Source organism: Sinocyclocheilus rhinocerous, unplaced genomic scaffold (assembly GCF_001515625.1).
Source record: "Sinocyclocheilus rhinocerous isolate Xijiao unplaced genomic scaffold, SAMN03320098_v1.1 scaffold622, whole genome shotgun sequence".
Taxonomy (NCBI): domain Eukaryota; kingdom Metazoa; phylum Chordata; class Actinopteri; order Cypriniformes; family Cyprinidae; genus Sinocyclocheilus; species Sinocyclocheilus rhinocerous.
The window spans coordinates 103963-120808 of record NW_015641438.1 but is presented as its reverse complement, the minus strand read 5'-3'; the positions used below and the strand labels follow the sequence as shown (position 1 = coordinate 120808).

General features: G+C 36.2%; 1 protein-coding gene across 1 annotated transcript; it reads right to left on the bottom strand.

Annotated features, from left to right (window-relative positions):
- Positions 1-1196: 1196 nt before the first annotated feature.
- rnmt (RNA (guanine-7-) methyltransferase) lies at positions 1197-15902 on the bottom strand. Its single transcript, XM_016571558.1, has 11 exons — positions 15806-15902; positions 15330-15472; positions 13429-13567; positions 13147-13269; positions 10733-10848; positions 10382-10563; positions 8887-9051; positions 8418-8535; positions 3324-3413; positions 3203-3236; positions 1197-1649 (listed from the first exon to the last, which is right to left on the bottom strand). The coding sequence occupies exons 1-11, from the start codon at positions 15822-15824 to the stop codon at positions 1612-1614; spliced, it is 1167 nt and encodes a 388-aa protein (XP_016427044.1). The 5' UTR covers positions 15825-15902; the 3' UTR covers positions 1197-1611.
- Between the last annotated feature and the right edge of the window lie 944 nt (positions 15903-16846).

Below are 16846 nucleotides of genomic sequence, written 5' to 3'. Positions count from 1 at the left end.
GTCTATAAACAAAGCGCCAGGCTGTCTTTGAGGTCACATGAATAACGGTTAAAGTTACTCGTCGTCAGGCTACAGAATACCATAATTCCTCCGTTCAATTAGGCCTAAGACATCGAGAGTCACGCAGACCTATAACAACCCAGCCACAACACATAATTGCGAATAACATGCCTTACACAGAATCGACCACCGAGTCCAGCGTTTATATTTTTTCTACGAATCTTTGGGTTAACATGTACTAAACATGAGTGGAATTTGCACCGCAGCGCCCCCACACCTTGATGCTCATGACAAGAATAGCATGTATAGTTATCTTTATTGAAGTTAATTAGGTTTAAATCGCCGTCATGCATGGATGAATGATATTTTTGCAATTTTACACATAATAATCCACGATGATCACATTACACAAAACTGAAATTGCACGTCAAAATAACACATTGTCAATATTTTTTGAGACCCCCCCCAAATTTCACAAATCCCGTTTTCAGGGGAGCCCATGTCTTATTAAGGGGAGCCGAGCTCCCCCTAGCTCCCCCGTAGTTCGCACCCTGCACTTAATGTAGTTTCCTGCAATGACTGCTAGTCTTTGAAATGCAAGAGTGGAGCGATACAATTTTTTGACCATGTAACTTTTTTTTTTTCCAGTTAATTCTCTAATAAACATTCTTAAAAATTGTTACTGGAATATTGAACACTATTGGTTAAAAATATACACATGCATTATTATTTTCAATGGTGAAAATGTTTTTGCTGCTTAATATTTTGCACTGTGATAAACTACCATTCAAAAGTATATATATATATTTTTTATTAACTCAGGTTTAATATTCCTAAAACAGGTTTTAATTCCCTGACAAACTGCAGGGCCTGCATCACTGCTCTACACAGAGAAATCAGAAGAGTTCAGACTGGAATACACATCCTTCCTGACGTTCAAAGACAACATTTGAAGAGACAACGCACTATACCATCATTACTTAACAAGTGGCAGGTACAGAAAAAAAAGGAGAGGAGAGGAAAGGAAAAAAGCTAAGAAAAAGAAGAAAAAAAAACCCACGACAGATTTCAGTCAAGCCTGAAGGGAAGGGTGGATTACAATCGAGGTCAAACCCAAAGGGAGCATATGACTGCAAGCTCTACAGGGTTATTAGACTGATTTGAAGAGAAAGGGTAGCGGGTGAACTGTGACAGAAAAAAGCTAAGAAAAAGAAAAAAAAAAAAACCCACGACAGATTTCAGTCAAGCCTGAAGGGAAGGGTGGATTACAATCGAGGTCAAACCCAAAGGGAGCATATGACTGCAAGCTCTACAGGGTTATTAGACTGATTTGAAGAGAAAGGGTAGCGGGTGAACTGTGACAGATAAACAGAAATACAGTATCAGACAGAATATTGATCATGTGCATTGTGTACACTAACTCACATAAGCTCAAAACACACACACACACACACACTCATGAAGGAAAAGCTCTGGTTGTATAAAAATATTTGACTGTTTGAGAAATGGACATGCTCAGCAGGCTCCTGGAAACCAGATGAATGACAATGAGACTTCATTTCTTCGGCTCACTCATCCGGACACAACAGCTCGATGGTGAATCCCTCGGACTCATGCCATTTTCTCAAACACATACACCAGGTATATGCCTACAAGAAGAAAGAGAAGGCAGAGTTGTTGGTTGTTGAGGAAGAAGACATCATGGTAATCACATAAAAAACATGCACTAAATTAAACTATGCAAAAATATCATTCGTATTAAAAAAAAAAAAGAACCAGAAACACTCTATGGAAATACACAAATGCAAATGATCTGTCATTGTGTGCAAATCACACATTATAGACCCTGAGAAGACCTGTATTTAATGTCATCTAATGTTAACACCAGGTGCAAACCAGAATTAAATTCAATTCTGAATACATGAATCTCAAATTTAACAAACGTAATAATTACACTAAACACAACAAACACAAAATTAGAAAACAACCCCAAGTTGAAAACGGCAGCATTTAACTAAATATTTCACCATAAATACCTAATGCTTTGCACAAACATGAATTGAATACTTTTTAAATAGTTCATTTATATGAACCGTTCAAAAGATTTCATCAATTAAGATACACTACTGTTCAAAATATTGGGGTCGTTTGGATTTTTTTTGAAAAAAGTCTCTTATGCTCACTGAAGCCACATTTATTTAAATCAAAAACAAAATAAAAATAGTAATATTGTGAAATATTATTAGAATTTAAAATAACTGTTTTCTATTTGAATATATAGTAAAATGTAATTTATTCCTGTGATCAAAGCTGAATTTTCAGCATCATTACTCCAGTCTCCAGTGTCACATGATCCTTCAGAAATCAGTATAATATGCTGATTTGCCTTTAAAAAAACATGTATTGCTACAATCAATCTTGAAAACACTGTGCTGCTTTATACATTTGCGGAAACTAATTTTAAACTAAAGTTTAAAAGAAGAGCATTTATTTGAAATATAATTTTTTTGTAACATTATAAATGTCTTTACTGTCACTTTTAATATTTAATGCATCCCTGCTGAATAAAAGCATTAATTTATTTCACACTTTGGAATTGCCGTGTACATAGAAACAGAGATAGAGAGAGATAGGACAGTTTAGGAGTGTCTGTAATGAAATATTATAACATCATAATCCAATTTTGAAATATACCATGATACTGAATGCAAACCACATTCACATTAAAAGAATGCCTTGATACTACCATGGTACATGTCCTAAAAAAAAATGCAAGTAACTACTTGAACTTTTCAGTTTGTGTAGTTGCAAGTTAAGTGTTTCTAATTTAATAGTATTTTTTTTTTGCTCTGATGGCCTGCCAACATGCTGTATTTCAGTAGGAGGAAATATCAAGTAATTTATCTAAAGAAGAAAAGTGATTTCACAGCTAGGGTCTATAATTTCCTGGCTTGGGTGCGGGCAGCGTTTTCAATACAAATGAGCCCTTTTGCATGTTACACTCTATGAATATGTATATCGAACAGCTCAACTGTGACTTTTGATGAAAGTCACTGTATTATCTTACTTACATCTTAAGTTTATTTGTCAGGTGAATTCATAAAAACCTTTGAGACAACATCTAATGTGTTTCACGAAGTTAAAACATCTATTTCAAAACACGCCACTGAACACTGATTTCAACAGGAAGACCATCACGTACTTGTAGCCTCCCACTCAGACTTGCTCAAGGTCCCCTGTGGAGAAAGAGCAAACTATCAGACCACAGTTAACACAAAGAAAAAAAAATGCTTTCTGTTGAAGACAATGATATTGCGGCTCACCACTGGACGTCTGGCAGCGACTCTCTTGGCGTGGTCGTACTCCCCCAGACTGTCGGACGCCAGTTGGCCCCTCTCATCCGGAGGGTATTGCTATGACAACAAGATGACACAAAACTGTTTGATTCTGTCAAAGTAAAGATAAGGCGGTATGGTTCAACAGGCATCATTATCTACAGATAACAGATTTAAAGCTAGACAAAACTCGCCACTAGGCAGTTGCTAGGGTGTTCAGGGGGGGTTGCAAGAGCCAACTTTCAAGTCCGTATGATGTTCTGAGGCTAACATATTGCTTGTTCATGTTGCTATATGGTCGCTAGGGTGCTCTAAATAGTTGCTAGGGTGTCTGCACACAGTTTCCATAGTGATACTTTTTTAGGCTAGTTGCCTGCTCGTATCAAAAGAGACAACCACCATGTCTCTATGATGTTGTGAATTATTCACACTGCTGTATGGTTGCTAGGGTGCCCTAAATGGTTGCTAGGGTGTGGCTAGACAGTTTAAAGAGTGAAATGTAAAACTGCTTGCCTATCAATTCAAAAGAGCCCACCATCATATCCCTACAATGTTCTGGTGCTGAGATATGCCAGTCAATTGTACTATATAGTTGCTAGGGTGCTGTAAATGGTTGCTAGGGTGTGGCTAGGAAGTTGCTGGGTCACTACTTATTATCTATGGACTATGGTACACTAAGTTAAGAAGTGCTAACCTGCAAATGCTATCTTATCAAATGCAATATTTATCAATGTAACCCAATGTATAGGTTAAGTTCAAATTTTTTATTTAAATCAAATACATTTTGTTAACATGAGAAATTGTACATATTCAATTAAGAAAAACACTTAAAAGGACTTCAAGGCTTTACTCAAGTGAAAACACTTTCATCATCCTCATGAATAGGCTGGGTTTCTCTCATATCCAAAGGCTGCAACACACCAGTTTTTGTTCCGTGCTGAGTTATACAATCGAATCCTTTCATGATAACATACAGTATACACGCTAGGGCTGCATGATTATAACCATAGCAATAGATGGGACAAAATATGTGAAAATGTGCATTAAGACTAGAGCACCCTCACTCATTTCAGAAGCACCCTCAGTGATTATTTCTGGAACCTGGTTGATACGCTTTTATTGCATAACTATATACAAAAACAACAAAATACAAATGCACTAAATAAAATAAAATAATTTAATAAATGCATATTTACAATTTAAGCACTTAACTAAAATAAGTATTAAATAATAAAATAAATAACTAGAGAAGGCTGACTATAATCAAACAAAATCTTATGGCTCTGTCAACGGTGGTTTAGTTAAAATCGCCGGACATAACGAGTCTTTGATCGCTGTAATATCACTTTAGTTAAAAATAGCGGAACACATTTGGAGAATGAGTTCTGTTCTGTACACACACAAAATTGTAATTTAGGGGATTCACTCCCGTTGTCACTCCTGAAACTTTACAGTGTGTGTGTGGCCAACGACTGGCTGCTAGTCTGAGTCAAATTACAGAGACATTTCCAAGTCTCTGTGAGAGTCTGAAGTAAGTCCACAGGTGTTTTAGTCCAATTTATCGAGTTAGCTGGTGACATTTTTACAGAAGAAGAACAAAGAAATAAAGATGAAGAGGAGAGGAGGAGAAGATCTGGCTCCCATTGAAAAGCCTAGGATGAAATCAGACCAGTTTCATCCAGTCTGCTCAAAATCAGGGTTTTTTCTCTGCAGTTCTGGAGCAGTCATGTTCACGCTAGCACTGGGAGGCTAATGGGATTACAGCTGATTGTGAGAGGGATTTCTCACCGAGGAGCGTTAAATGTGCTCAGTTTGTGCTAATACGCAGTTATGATAGCTGTGTTCGATTGAGGATTTGCGCTCATGTGGATACAGTCGACCTGACTGAAAACATCAATCACAACAGGAACATGCTTTTACAACACACATACAGGACTAATCAATCAAAAGTATTTGATAAAATTAAATAGCTATCAACATAAATACTATAATTAATTACTTTGTCAGTGACACTGAGTGTCACTTTACAGTCGGGAAAAATTATTACTATTATAAGAAATAAAAGAACGGTGTATTTCCTACTCATAAAAACCATAGAAGCAGTTCATAAACTTATTCTAATAAATGTGAACTTGATCAAATTACAGTAAATACAACAACAAAAACAAAAGACATAGAAAACACACACAATAAAAAAAAATAGTTTAACTACATATTTACCATAACTAAACCTAATATGCTGTGCAGAGAGACAGAGGACAGTTTAGGACAGCAATAAATTTGACAGTCTTGTCACTTTTAAGGCATGAAAATAAATAAATAAATAAATAATTATTATTATTATCGCTGTTGTTATTATTATTATAAGGGGAAACAGAAAGTCATCAAAACCATGGGAGGAATTTATATTTAAAGTCAATATAAAATGGCATTCACAACCTGTGGTAATTTTATAACGCAATGTATTCCTGAATTAAAGCAGGACATTAAATAAGTACGAATTATAGGGTGGGATTGATCAGAAACTCATGAAAAGTCATCTCTACATAACAGGTGGTTTAAAAGAAAGGTCTGGAAAAATAAGAATGCAGCCAACAGCGACCAAAAAGGAAAGCTGTGTCAGAGGCAGAGCAAGTCAATCCATTCTGCTGAAAGATTTAGAAGATAAACCCTTTTCTTTTGAATAATGTGCACTGAATAATAACTGAAGAACAGATGTGTATTATGACATTAAACAAGGACCATTTTGATATAATGCTGAATATCAAGGGCTGTGTAATGTGGCATTTTTACTGTAATATCACCTGTATATGATGTAGATAGGGTATAAAGCATTTATTAAAAATGCCATTTCGCAGAACAAACGCTTAATTGTCGTTGTTTAAAAGCTCAAGACTACAAAGAGAAAGGGTGAAATTAACTCCTATATTGTAACTCCCTATAATCAGAATTAGGCTCAGCTTAGGGATGGGCGATATAGCAAAAATATCTTATCACGATTTTTATTTATTTTTTAAGGAAAATCACGATTCACGATTTTATCACGATTCTGTCATGTTGGTTTTACTACCGTATTGGCCCGAATATAAGACGACCCTGATTATAAGACTTTTTCCAGATGCACCTTTTGGAAAAAGGCTGGCGCCACCTAGTGTTGTGGGTGTATTATTGACATGTCAAAGTCTAGACCCTGAATATAAGACGACCGCGTTTTTTCAGATGTATTTCCAAGAAAAAAACATCGTCTTATATTCGGGACAATACGGTATTTTGCAGGTTTTCTGAGTAGTACAGCCAAAACTAATTTCACTATTTAAAAAAAAAAAACACAAAGCCTTACAAGGTAACAAAATATAAAATAAAAAAAGAACGGCAGATATTTTTTTTAGGCCAAATATATTTAGGTCAAAGAGGGCGAAGATATATATCTCTGTCATTATATTATCTTTGTTATCAAAAAAAATAAGAACAAAGATATACATTACAAATACACATAATATACAAATAAAACAAGCAGTGCTTTATTTTTCAGGTACAGTAGGTGTATTTAGCAGTAGCATTCAAGAAACTGAATCAACATATGTGACCCTGGAGCACAAAAGCAGTCTTAAGTCTCTGGGGTATATTTGTAGCAATAGCCAAAAATACATTGTATGGGTCACAATTATCGATTTTTCTTTTATGCCAAAAATCATTAGGATATTAAGTAAAGATCATGTTCCATGAAGATATTTTGTACATTTCCTACCGTAAATATATCAAAACTTAATTTTTGATTAGTAATATGCATTGCTAAGAACTTCATTTGGACAACTTTAAAGGTGATTTTCCTCAATATTTAAATTTTTTTGCACTCTCAGATTCCAGATTTTCAAATAGTTGTATCTCGACCAAATATTGTCCGATCCTAACAAACCATTCATCAATGGAAAGCTTATTTATTCAGATTCCAGATAATGTATAAATCTCAATTTCAAAAAATTGACACTTATCACTGGTTTTGTTGTCCAGGGTCACATATATAAAAAATAAACACTATATACACTTCAGTGCATAAATTATGCATTGATTCCTATTAAAGCAACTGTATTAAAGTTCTCCAGTCAAGAACAGTGAGTGATTTTTCTCTGCGTTTTGTTGTTTTATTAACAGTTCAGCCAAAAATGAAAATTCTGTCATCATTTACTCACTCTCATGTTGTTTTAAAACTCAGTGAGTTTCTTTCTTTTGTTGAACACAAAAAGTTATTTTGAAGAGTGTAGGTAACCAAACACTTTCTGGTCTCCAGTGACTTCCATAGTATTTTTTTCCCCCAACTATCAATTAATTAATGGGGACCAGCAACTGTTTGGTTACCCATATTCTTCAAAGTATCTTCTTTTGTGTTCAGCACAAGAAAGAAAATAATACAGGTTTGGGACAACACGAGAGTGAGTTAATAATGACAGAATTTTCATTTTTGTGTGAACTATCCCTTTAATGACAAGCGGCAGCATGTTTAGTGCTATTAGTCTGCTGTCACTTTAAGACACGCATCATCCGCTTTTCTCTCAACTGTTTACTTTCACTTTAGACATAACCAACTGTTTTTATATGTAAACCTTGTGTGTTTTTTGACAGTATTAGCGCAATCAGACACGAAAGATAACTTAGTCCAATACTCAGGCGCTGTTTGACAGGCTTTTTAGTGTGTGCGCTTCAGGTGTACGCGCTCAGAAAAAGCGCATGTCAGAACAAATAATGTTCTTTTGTGATTGTGAATAAATGCAGTGTCCCGTGAGTGTAACTCTACCACTGAGTTAACATTTGATGTGAATGTTTGTCGCATTGTACAGTACATTGAGACGGAGGCACCAGAACTTCAAATGATAGAATGTGCGCTGTAGCACGATACTACGATATTTCTTCAAAAGCAGATCGTGGAGACATTTTAATCATCCATGATCAAAAATTGTGTTATCGCACACTCCTAATTAAACCGTGAAGAATTCATAAACAGTTAATAGAGGACATAACCAAGAGATTCATTGATTATGAAAGGCGAGTGTCAGTCCTACCCACATTAAGAGCAGAGCTACAAACCTCCAGCGCCTGCATCCACTGCATCAGAACCTTATTCTTCTCATCTTTAACTTTCTCCTCAAAGAACTCTTTGAAGGTTTTCTTGTAAACCAGACGCATGTTGTACTTTTTCGCCATTCTGGACAAAAAAAATAAGTTATTAAAAATAATAAATGCATAATAATACAATTAGAAATCATTTAAAATACATTCTTATCATTCATGATATTTGATCCACAACACAGGAAGTATCAGTGCTTTCTTGCCAAAGCGAAGAGCTTGTTTGTTTGAATCTGTAACCTTATAATTCCATTTAAAACACTGCAAGTGTTAAGGATTTTCTTAAAGCAGAAATAAACATTATGAAATCAAGGATGTGTCCAACACTACAGCACATATTTATGCAGCTGTAGCGCCCTCTGCTGACACACCAGGAAAGTACCAATCGCGATGACTCCATGTGTTTGAGAGGAAGAAGAGAGACACTTACTCCTCAAACAGCGGGAAATACACCAGAAACTCTGGGACGTTGACGACACCCTCCAGACTGAAGTCATACTGACAGCCAAACAGAGGGTAGTCTGCTTTCTTCTGGAAGGTCACCCTGAACACTTCATTTCCAAAGCTGTTGGAGTCCGACACCTCCAAACGCTTCCTGTGGATCGAGAGATCATAATATTAAAGCACATACTGAATGCGTAACAGCTGTTAACAATTTTTGGTTAACATAAATAAAATCCCTGTTTTGAGGCTTTAGAACAAAATGAGAATTTATTTGGTCTGGTTGACACGATTACATTATTTCCTTGCCATTGTGAATGCTATTATAAATACTACCAACAATTTCTGTGCTTTTAATTTGAAAGAGATATTTTAAAAACATCTCAGATTTAAAATCCAGTGGCAAAAGTGCAGATTGTATTGGGATGTTCGATTCATTTCTATGAATAAGTTTAAACTATCCATTTCCATTAATCTGTTCAACACACAAACTGAATGATTTGTTTGCATCATAAACTAAAAATACGTTTCACTTTTATTAATATAAGTATTTTCAATATCTAATGTACAAGTACATGCAGGACTGTTCAAAAGTTTGAGGTTAGTATGCTTTTTTCGTAACACTTTAGATTAGGGAACATATTCACTAAGGGTTTTAGTTACGTTTAGGTGTGGGGTCTGGTTAAGGGATCTAAAATATGGTCATGCAGACCATAAGACATTAATATGTGCTTTATAAATACTAATAAACAGCCAATATGCTAGTAATATGCATGCTAATAAGCAACTAATTAATAGTGAATAATGTTCTTTAAACTTAAGTGTTTTTTAAGAAATTAATTCTTTTATTCGGCAAGGAAAAATTAAACTGATCAAAAAAGTCAGTAAGACATTTATAATGTTGCAAAAGATTTTTTTATTTCAAATAAATGCTGTTCTTTTGAACTTTCTATTCAACAAATAATCCTGAAAAATATGTATTATGATTTCAATTAACTTAATTATTATAAGAAATATTTCTTGAGCAGCAAATCAGCACATTATAATGATTTCTGAAGGATCATATGTCACTGAAGACTGGAGTAATGATGCTGAAAATTCAGCTTTCATCACAGGAATAAATTACATTTTAAAATAGAAAATAATAATACATAATAAATTAAATTTTTACATAGAAAACAGTTATATTAAATTGTAATAATATTTCACAATATTATTGTTTTTATTATATTTTTTTGTTCGAATAAATGCAGCCTTGGTGAATGTCTCATAAATATTAAAAAATTCTACTCACCCCAAACTTTTGAATGGTAGTGTGAATATTAAGATATTTAATATATCACATCAAAATTAGTCCAGCCTTACAGCACATTTAAACAGTAACAGATATTAATATCATAGAGTGTGAGTGTGTGTGTGTGTGTGTGTGTGTGTGTGTGAGAGAGAGAGAGAGAGAGAGAGAGAGAGAGAGAGAGAGATCTTACACCAGCTCATAAGCATCTGGAGTGGTTCCGATGAAGAATCCTCCGGGCTGGAGTCTCTCACAGGCGTTTCTCAGCATGGTGTCAGCCTGCTGCTCGCTCTCAAAGGAATAATGACACACAAACTGACAGCTGCACACGTCAAACCGCAGCTCAGGGTCTTGCAGCTTATCAGACAGCAGCTCCTGAGACAGACAGAGAGACAGACAGACAGAGAGAATGTGACCCTGTACTGTCACGCACTGACTTTTATCTTTCTTCCTTTTTGCAGTGAAATCAATGAGTCTCTCTAACAAATGAAGCAGCTGGTGAAGTGTGTAATCTGTGCAGTGCTGAGAAAACACCAGCTCATACCTTGCTGCAGTCTGCGGTGATGAACTCTGCTGAGAACGTGCGGTCGTTTGGGTGACCCCTACGTCTCATGTCATTATAGCGCTGCTGACACTGCTCGATGGACACAGCAGCGATATCTGTGACGTACAAACAAATGCAGATGTGACTCATTTACAATATGAAGACATTTAAAGAAGTGCAGAAATATAAGCACTGTCAACGCTAATTTGTCTTGATTAGTGGTCGGCCAATATTTTGATTTTTTTAATTACCGGCATGTATTTTGACAGTATACCAGTTTATTAAGAAACTGTAAAACAAGAAAACTGTTTTTTTTTTTTTTTTTTTTAAGTATTATAGCATTTGCCTTTGTATCTTGATTTCAAACTATTCTGCACTACATCCAGTTGGCCGCTATGTTGTATTCATTATGTACTTCATGAAAATTTAGAAAATATAATTCCCAGTGAGCCCAGACTTACAGATTATTGAGTGCACTGTTTGTTACACTGTTTACTTCCTTTTTATTTGTTTTTTAAGATACTATAATAGAATTACAGAATCAAAAGCCCTACGACAAATCACAACAATTTGCTTACAGATTTCAAGTTTGACATTTTTTAATTCATTTTCAAATTCAAGTTCAAGTTCCAGTTCAGTTTATTTATAGAGCACATTTAAAAACGGCCGCAGGCCGACCAAAGTGCTGTACAAGAAAAGATAAAATAAAAAAAAGTTGAGAACACTAATAGTAGCAAAACCGTAAAACTGAAACAATCTTATAAACTAAAAGCAACATAGAATAAATAAGTTTTGAGACATGACTTGAACTCAGACAAAGTGGAAGCCGATCTAATATAGAGTGGGAGCTTGTTCCACAATGTGGGGCTGGCCACTTCAAAGGCTTGGTTACCCCTCGAAATTAGCCGGGTTCTAGGTATCTGCAGGAGTTTACCTTTGGATCTAAGGCCTCTGGTGGGAGAGTACAGGTGAAGTAGATCGGACAAGTAAGGAGGAGCTAAGTCATGTAATGATTTATACACCAGTAATAAAATTTTAAACTCAATTCTAAAATTAATCGGAAGCCAGTGAAGAGATCTCAGAAGGGGGGCGAGCGTGATCAAATTTCCTCCTTCCCTTCAGGAATCTTGCCGCAGCATTTTGAATGACCTGTAAGCGTGCCGTTTGGGACTTAGATATACCAAAATAGAGTGAATTGCAATAATCCAGGCGAGAGGTAATGAAAGCATAGATCGCAATCTCCAAAGAACGCTTAGGAAGAAAGGATTTGATATTCGATAGAGAACGAAGATAGAAAAAGCTGGACCCAACAACCGCGCTAATCTGCTTGTCGAATTTGAGGCAACTATCTACCATCACACCTAGATTTCGTACTTGGGGAGAAATTAATTGATTTAAAGATTCAAGGTCAAGGTGATTTCTTGGCCTGGATTTTGAAGGGTCAAAAACAATGACTTCTGTTTTGTCTGAGTCAAGCCAAGCGTTCACATCCTCAAGACATGCTGTTAGATTACCTAGAGCACTCTTATTTTTCCTAGACACAGGCATATAGATTTGCATATAATCAGCATAACAGTGAAATGAGACATTATGTTTCCCTGAAGATGGAACCCAGAGGGAGAACATAGAGAGAAAAAAGGACAGGAGCTAAGACAGAGCCTTGAGGCACACCACAGGATAGGTTGCGAGGGGGAGAAGAAAAACTTCCTATTTTTTCAGAGAAACGTCTATTGGTTAAAAAGGATTTAAAACAGCAATTTATTTAGCAATAAATAAAAGAATATAATTTTTTATTGCTAAAATATTTTAGATATTCAGATATTTCTAAAAGCATCTCTGATTTAAACTTCAGTAGCAAAAATGCTGATAGTGTTTGGAATTGATTAATTTTTATGAATAAGTTCAAACTGTCCGTTTCAATGAATCAAAACACAAAATAAACGATTTGTTTGTATTATAAGCAGAAAATGACGCCCTAGAACAGCGGTACTCAAAATTTTTAACTTGAAGGCTCGCCACTGTCAAACACAGGCTCATCTGCATCATGCAGGAGTTCCATGAGCCACACTCGCGACGTGACATTTGCAACAATGTCGCCGGAAATTTGCTCTAGTAGTCACCAGATGGCCTCAGGGGGTTCACCCTCCTCTCAAAAAATCTATATTGAGTGAAGGCTAGTCTCACCCTGCAAAGAGTAAAGGACAGCCTACTCAACTGACACGCAATCATTGCGCTAATACAAGGGCTTTAAACTATGTTAGCTATGTGTATATGCTTTTTCAAATGGTAAAGAAAAAAAAAGACCTATGGTTTTCACGGAGAGAGATCTTAAAGTTTTCCAGAATATAGTAAAGAGAACCCTAAAATTTACAGATGAAGACAATAGCAAAGTATGAAGAGAACCGTGTAGTTACCTGCACACACCAGTTTATCAATATGTCCTTTCTTCCATTTGAGAAGGTCTCCTCCTTTTCCACAGCCGAGATCCAACACGGTCACCTCTCTTCGTCTTCGCCTCACCTTGTCCAAGATGTCCGCTGAGGAGACCAACACACAGACCTCAGAACAACAATTCTGTGAGATCCTGCTTGCCATTCCACTCAACTGAGTTTATTACCATCTAACCCAACCACAAACAAGCATGCCACTGTATGGCAGCCACACGGAGGTGAACGCAAGCCTGTGCTGCTTCTCACCTATAAGCACACTCTTTAACCAGTTGTTGAAGTTGCGCATGTGGACTATCCTGCTTTTATTGCGCTCTGCCAGGCCACGCTCCTGAAGCTTGTTGTAATGTGTGGCCACTTTCTGACTGTGTAACGATTCCTCGGTGGCCTGCAAAACAAAAAAAACATGTTTTTAAAAAACTAAACTCAAACTAAACGGAGGAGAGCAGGGCTAGACGACACACTGCAATGTTAAAAATTCTTGTTTTCTTTTGAATATAAGTTTTCCCAACTATGACGATTTCTGCTTCTGAGAACCCCAGAAACATGAAAAGAGTTACTGAGCATTTTATAGATTTCATGCATTTCAAATTCATACATGTTGTCAGAATGAGAGTCCAAACAGCTCATAGAAACAATACAATAATCCACAAGTAATCCACACTAGAGCCCTGCGCAGGACTGTTTCAGCTCCCGCTGAATTTCTAACTATCCGCTATCAACATGCGGGGTATTAAAATCTCTTTTGAATGAGCGCTCGCCGTTCACTTTTCCGATTTCGTGCTTAAACGTACTCCATGTAAAGGGAGCACGTTTTACAAGATCAGATATTTGTCAATGAGCTCAGGATCTGTCTCTCCTTACTCTCGACCCCTGACCAGTCAAATCTGACTCCTGCAGCTTGTGTTGGATGCAGGGGTTGTTAAGTCAGCGATTTTCCACGGAATTGAGCTACTTTTAAACTGTTGCCGTGGGTTGATTTTCTCCCGTGGGTTAAAGGTTTGAAATATTGCATAAATTACATTTGACTGAAATGTTTGCATTGAAACATTTTGCATCCTACCTATGAAAAAACTGTGCTGGATGTTAGGTTTTGTGAAGGAGGCAGGTATAGAAAGCCTTTCAGCTGTTTTTATGATCAATTTGCATAACAGTGACTGTTATGCCCTGGCTGTATGGAGCAGAGCAGACTCTTTCAGTTTAGTGTAAGTTTTCCAGCTGAACTAAATGATTTTATTTCTAAAAAACAAAAACAAAAAAAACAAAAAACCGGCACTTTCTTAAATATTTTATATTGTGCATCACACATTTATTTTGGATATGATGCAAAATAAGTAATTTTGACTATTTTGCATTTACATGTGTGACCTTGAAGGAATCCAAAAGTAATCGGATTACATTACTTTCAAAGTGTGGTGCTTGGATTAAGTTACTGAATACTTTTTTCATTAAGTAATTTGTGACTGTAATGGAATACATTTTTAAAGTAACCCACCCAAGCCTGGTGATTGGTTAAAAACGCGTAAAAAGAAATGTGGTGCAACATGAGCAGATCTTAACTTAATGCCGCAATCGACACTTTTCATTAATTTTCAATTTGTTTGCAACAGACGTAATAGATTTAATTTAATTGTGCAGGGGCTAAGACACACGCTCTGCCTATGATAGTATGGGTAACTAGTTATGATTAATTATTCATATTTCCCCATGAGCTGATTCGCTACAGATGGATTTGTTTATGCACAATTTTTCACTTCACAAGACATTAACTGATGGACTGGAGTGCTGTGGATTACTTGTGAATTATTGTGATGTTTTTATCAGCTGTTTGTACTCTCATTCTGACGGCACCCATTCACTGCAAAGCATCCATTAGTGAGACAGTGATTCAGTGCTACATTTCTCCAAATCTGATGAAGAAACAAACTCAACAACATCTAGGATGGCCTGAGGGTGAGTTCATTTTCAGCCAATTTTCATTTTGGGTGAACTATTCCTTTAAGAGCCATAACTCAGTTTTAATAAACAGTAAATATTCTGAGAATAAATCCCTGGAGTAAACAACTAGCCCCAGTCTCTGTGTTTATATAAAACTATAAACTTTCTTACAGCCAATGTGCATTAAATGTCAGCCATGAGTGCGAGCTCACCTGCTTCTTACTGGGAGAGTGATCTTCTTCATCACCGTCCCACTGTCTCTTCAGTGATGAGGATGATGAGGATGAAGCTGAAGTCTGGGAAGCTGCTCCTATGCTGTCCTGATCAGCACATTTCCTGTCCGCCTCAAACAAGCCTTTGAACAGACAAGTAGTACATTAACATTTACGTTATGAAATGTGCGTTCAGCTTTTAAATACACTAATGGACCACATAGAAAACACACATCAAGAAAAAATGATTTGAAATGGAAAGCAATGCATATAAATGAAGTGTATGCAGACAGATCAATGTGAAGGTAAACTAGCAGTGCGTCAGTGTTGCGCTCATAACAGCACGTGCTTCATCTGCTCAGAGACTGACAGACACTGCTTGAACTTAGAATGAGACAAACATTATACATCATATTATATATATGATTATGTAACACACAACACGCTGAAGACTGAATCAATGTTGCTGCACTCACTCGACTTTTGCGCCATCATGTATCCCCAAGCAGCGCTCTCGCTCTCTCTCCACGGATCTTTACTGCTCTGTTTCAGATGAGAGAGCGGCCGCAGCGCCGCCTACAGGACCGGCGTCTACAGCAGCAGCGTACTGTCGTCTCACTGCTCACTGCCAGTGCGTTTTAAAATTACTACATGATGGAACTAAATGCAATATGGAACGATAAGCATTAAACATTGAACATCACTTCACTATTTAGCACGTGCACTTCAGCGCCTCCAGTTGGATCTCCAACCTATTATACTTTTATTCGGACCGCTTTATGGATGTATGCTATTCCAAGCATATAGCCTAAGCGTAAAACTTCACAAATAGATATACTAATAAATAGAGAGAGAGAGAGAGAGAGCGAGAGAGAGAGAGAGAGAGAGCGAGAGCGAGAGCGAGAGAGAGAAATAGTGGCATTTTAAATTAAATAGTGGCATTGACTATCTACAGTACTATACTTTACTTTTGTTAAATTATTGGTATTACACTGATGTTGGAAGCATGTATATTTATATGCTTAACATATTGTGATATTAATATTTCCTTATTTTACTATTTCCTTATTTACAATCTTTAAAATCTTGCTATTTCACTCTTTATTTAGTTGAAAATAGGCAAATCCTGTTTTATATACATACATACACACACACACACACACACACACACACACATATATATATATATATATATATATAAACATAGCAAAAAAAAACATTTACATTTACATTATTTACATTTGTAAAAAATAAAACACAAATTTATCCATCCACAATTTCTATGCTAAATATTATTTTAATTAATATATTGTGCTGTTCTACTGGAATTGTTGTGAAGAGTGTGTGAGTAGTCAAGGCAAGGGTATAAATGAAGTCTGTCTCTAGTGGTTACTCTTCAATACTTTGCTTGTATTAAGGGCGTTGTTCTAAAAACGAGTAGATATTGTACTGGAATAAGGAGGGTAATCGTGCCTTTAGCACATCGGGACACAACAATGTTTGACGAAACCGTTAAT

What these genes read in the sequence shown, in the direction of transcription:
- rnmt (XM_016571558.1), bottom strand. An exon ending in GTTAAAGAGTGTGCTTATAG is followed by an intron (nt 13,270 to 13,428) that starts GTGAGAAGCAGC and finishes TGGTCTCCTCAG; the next exon opens with CGGACATCTTGGACAAGGTG. An exon ending in GTCTGAGTGGGAGGCTACAA is followed by an intron (nt 1,650 to 3,202) that starts GTACGTGATGGT and finishes TTCTTCTTGTAG; the next exon opens with GCATATACCTGGTGTATGTG.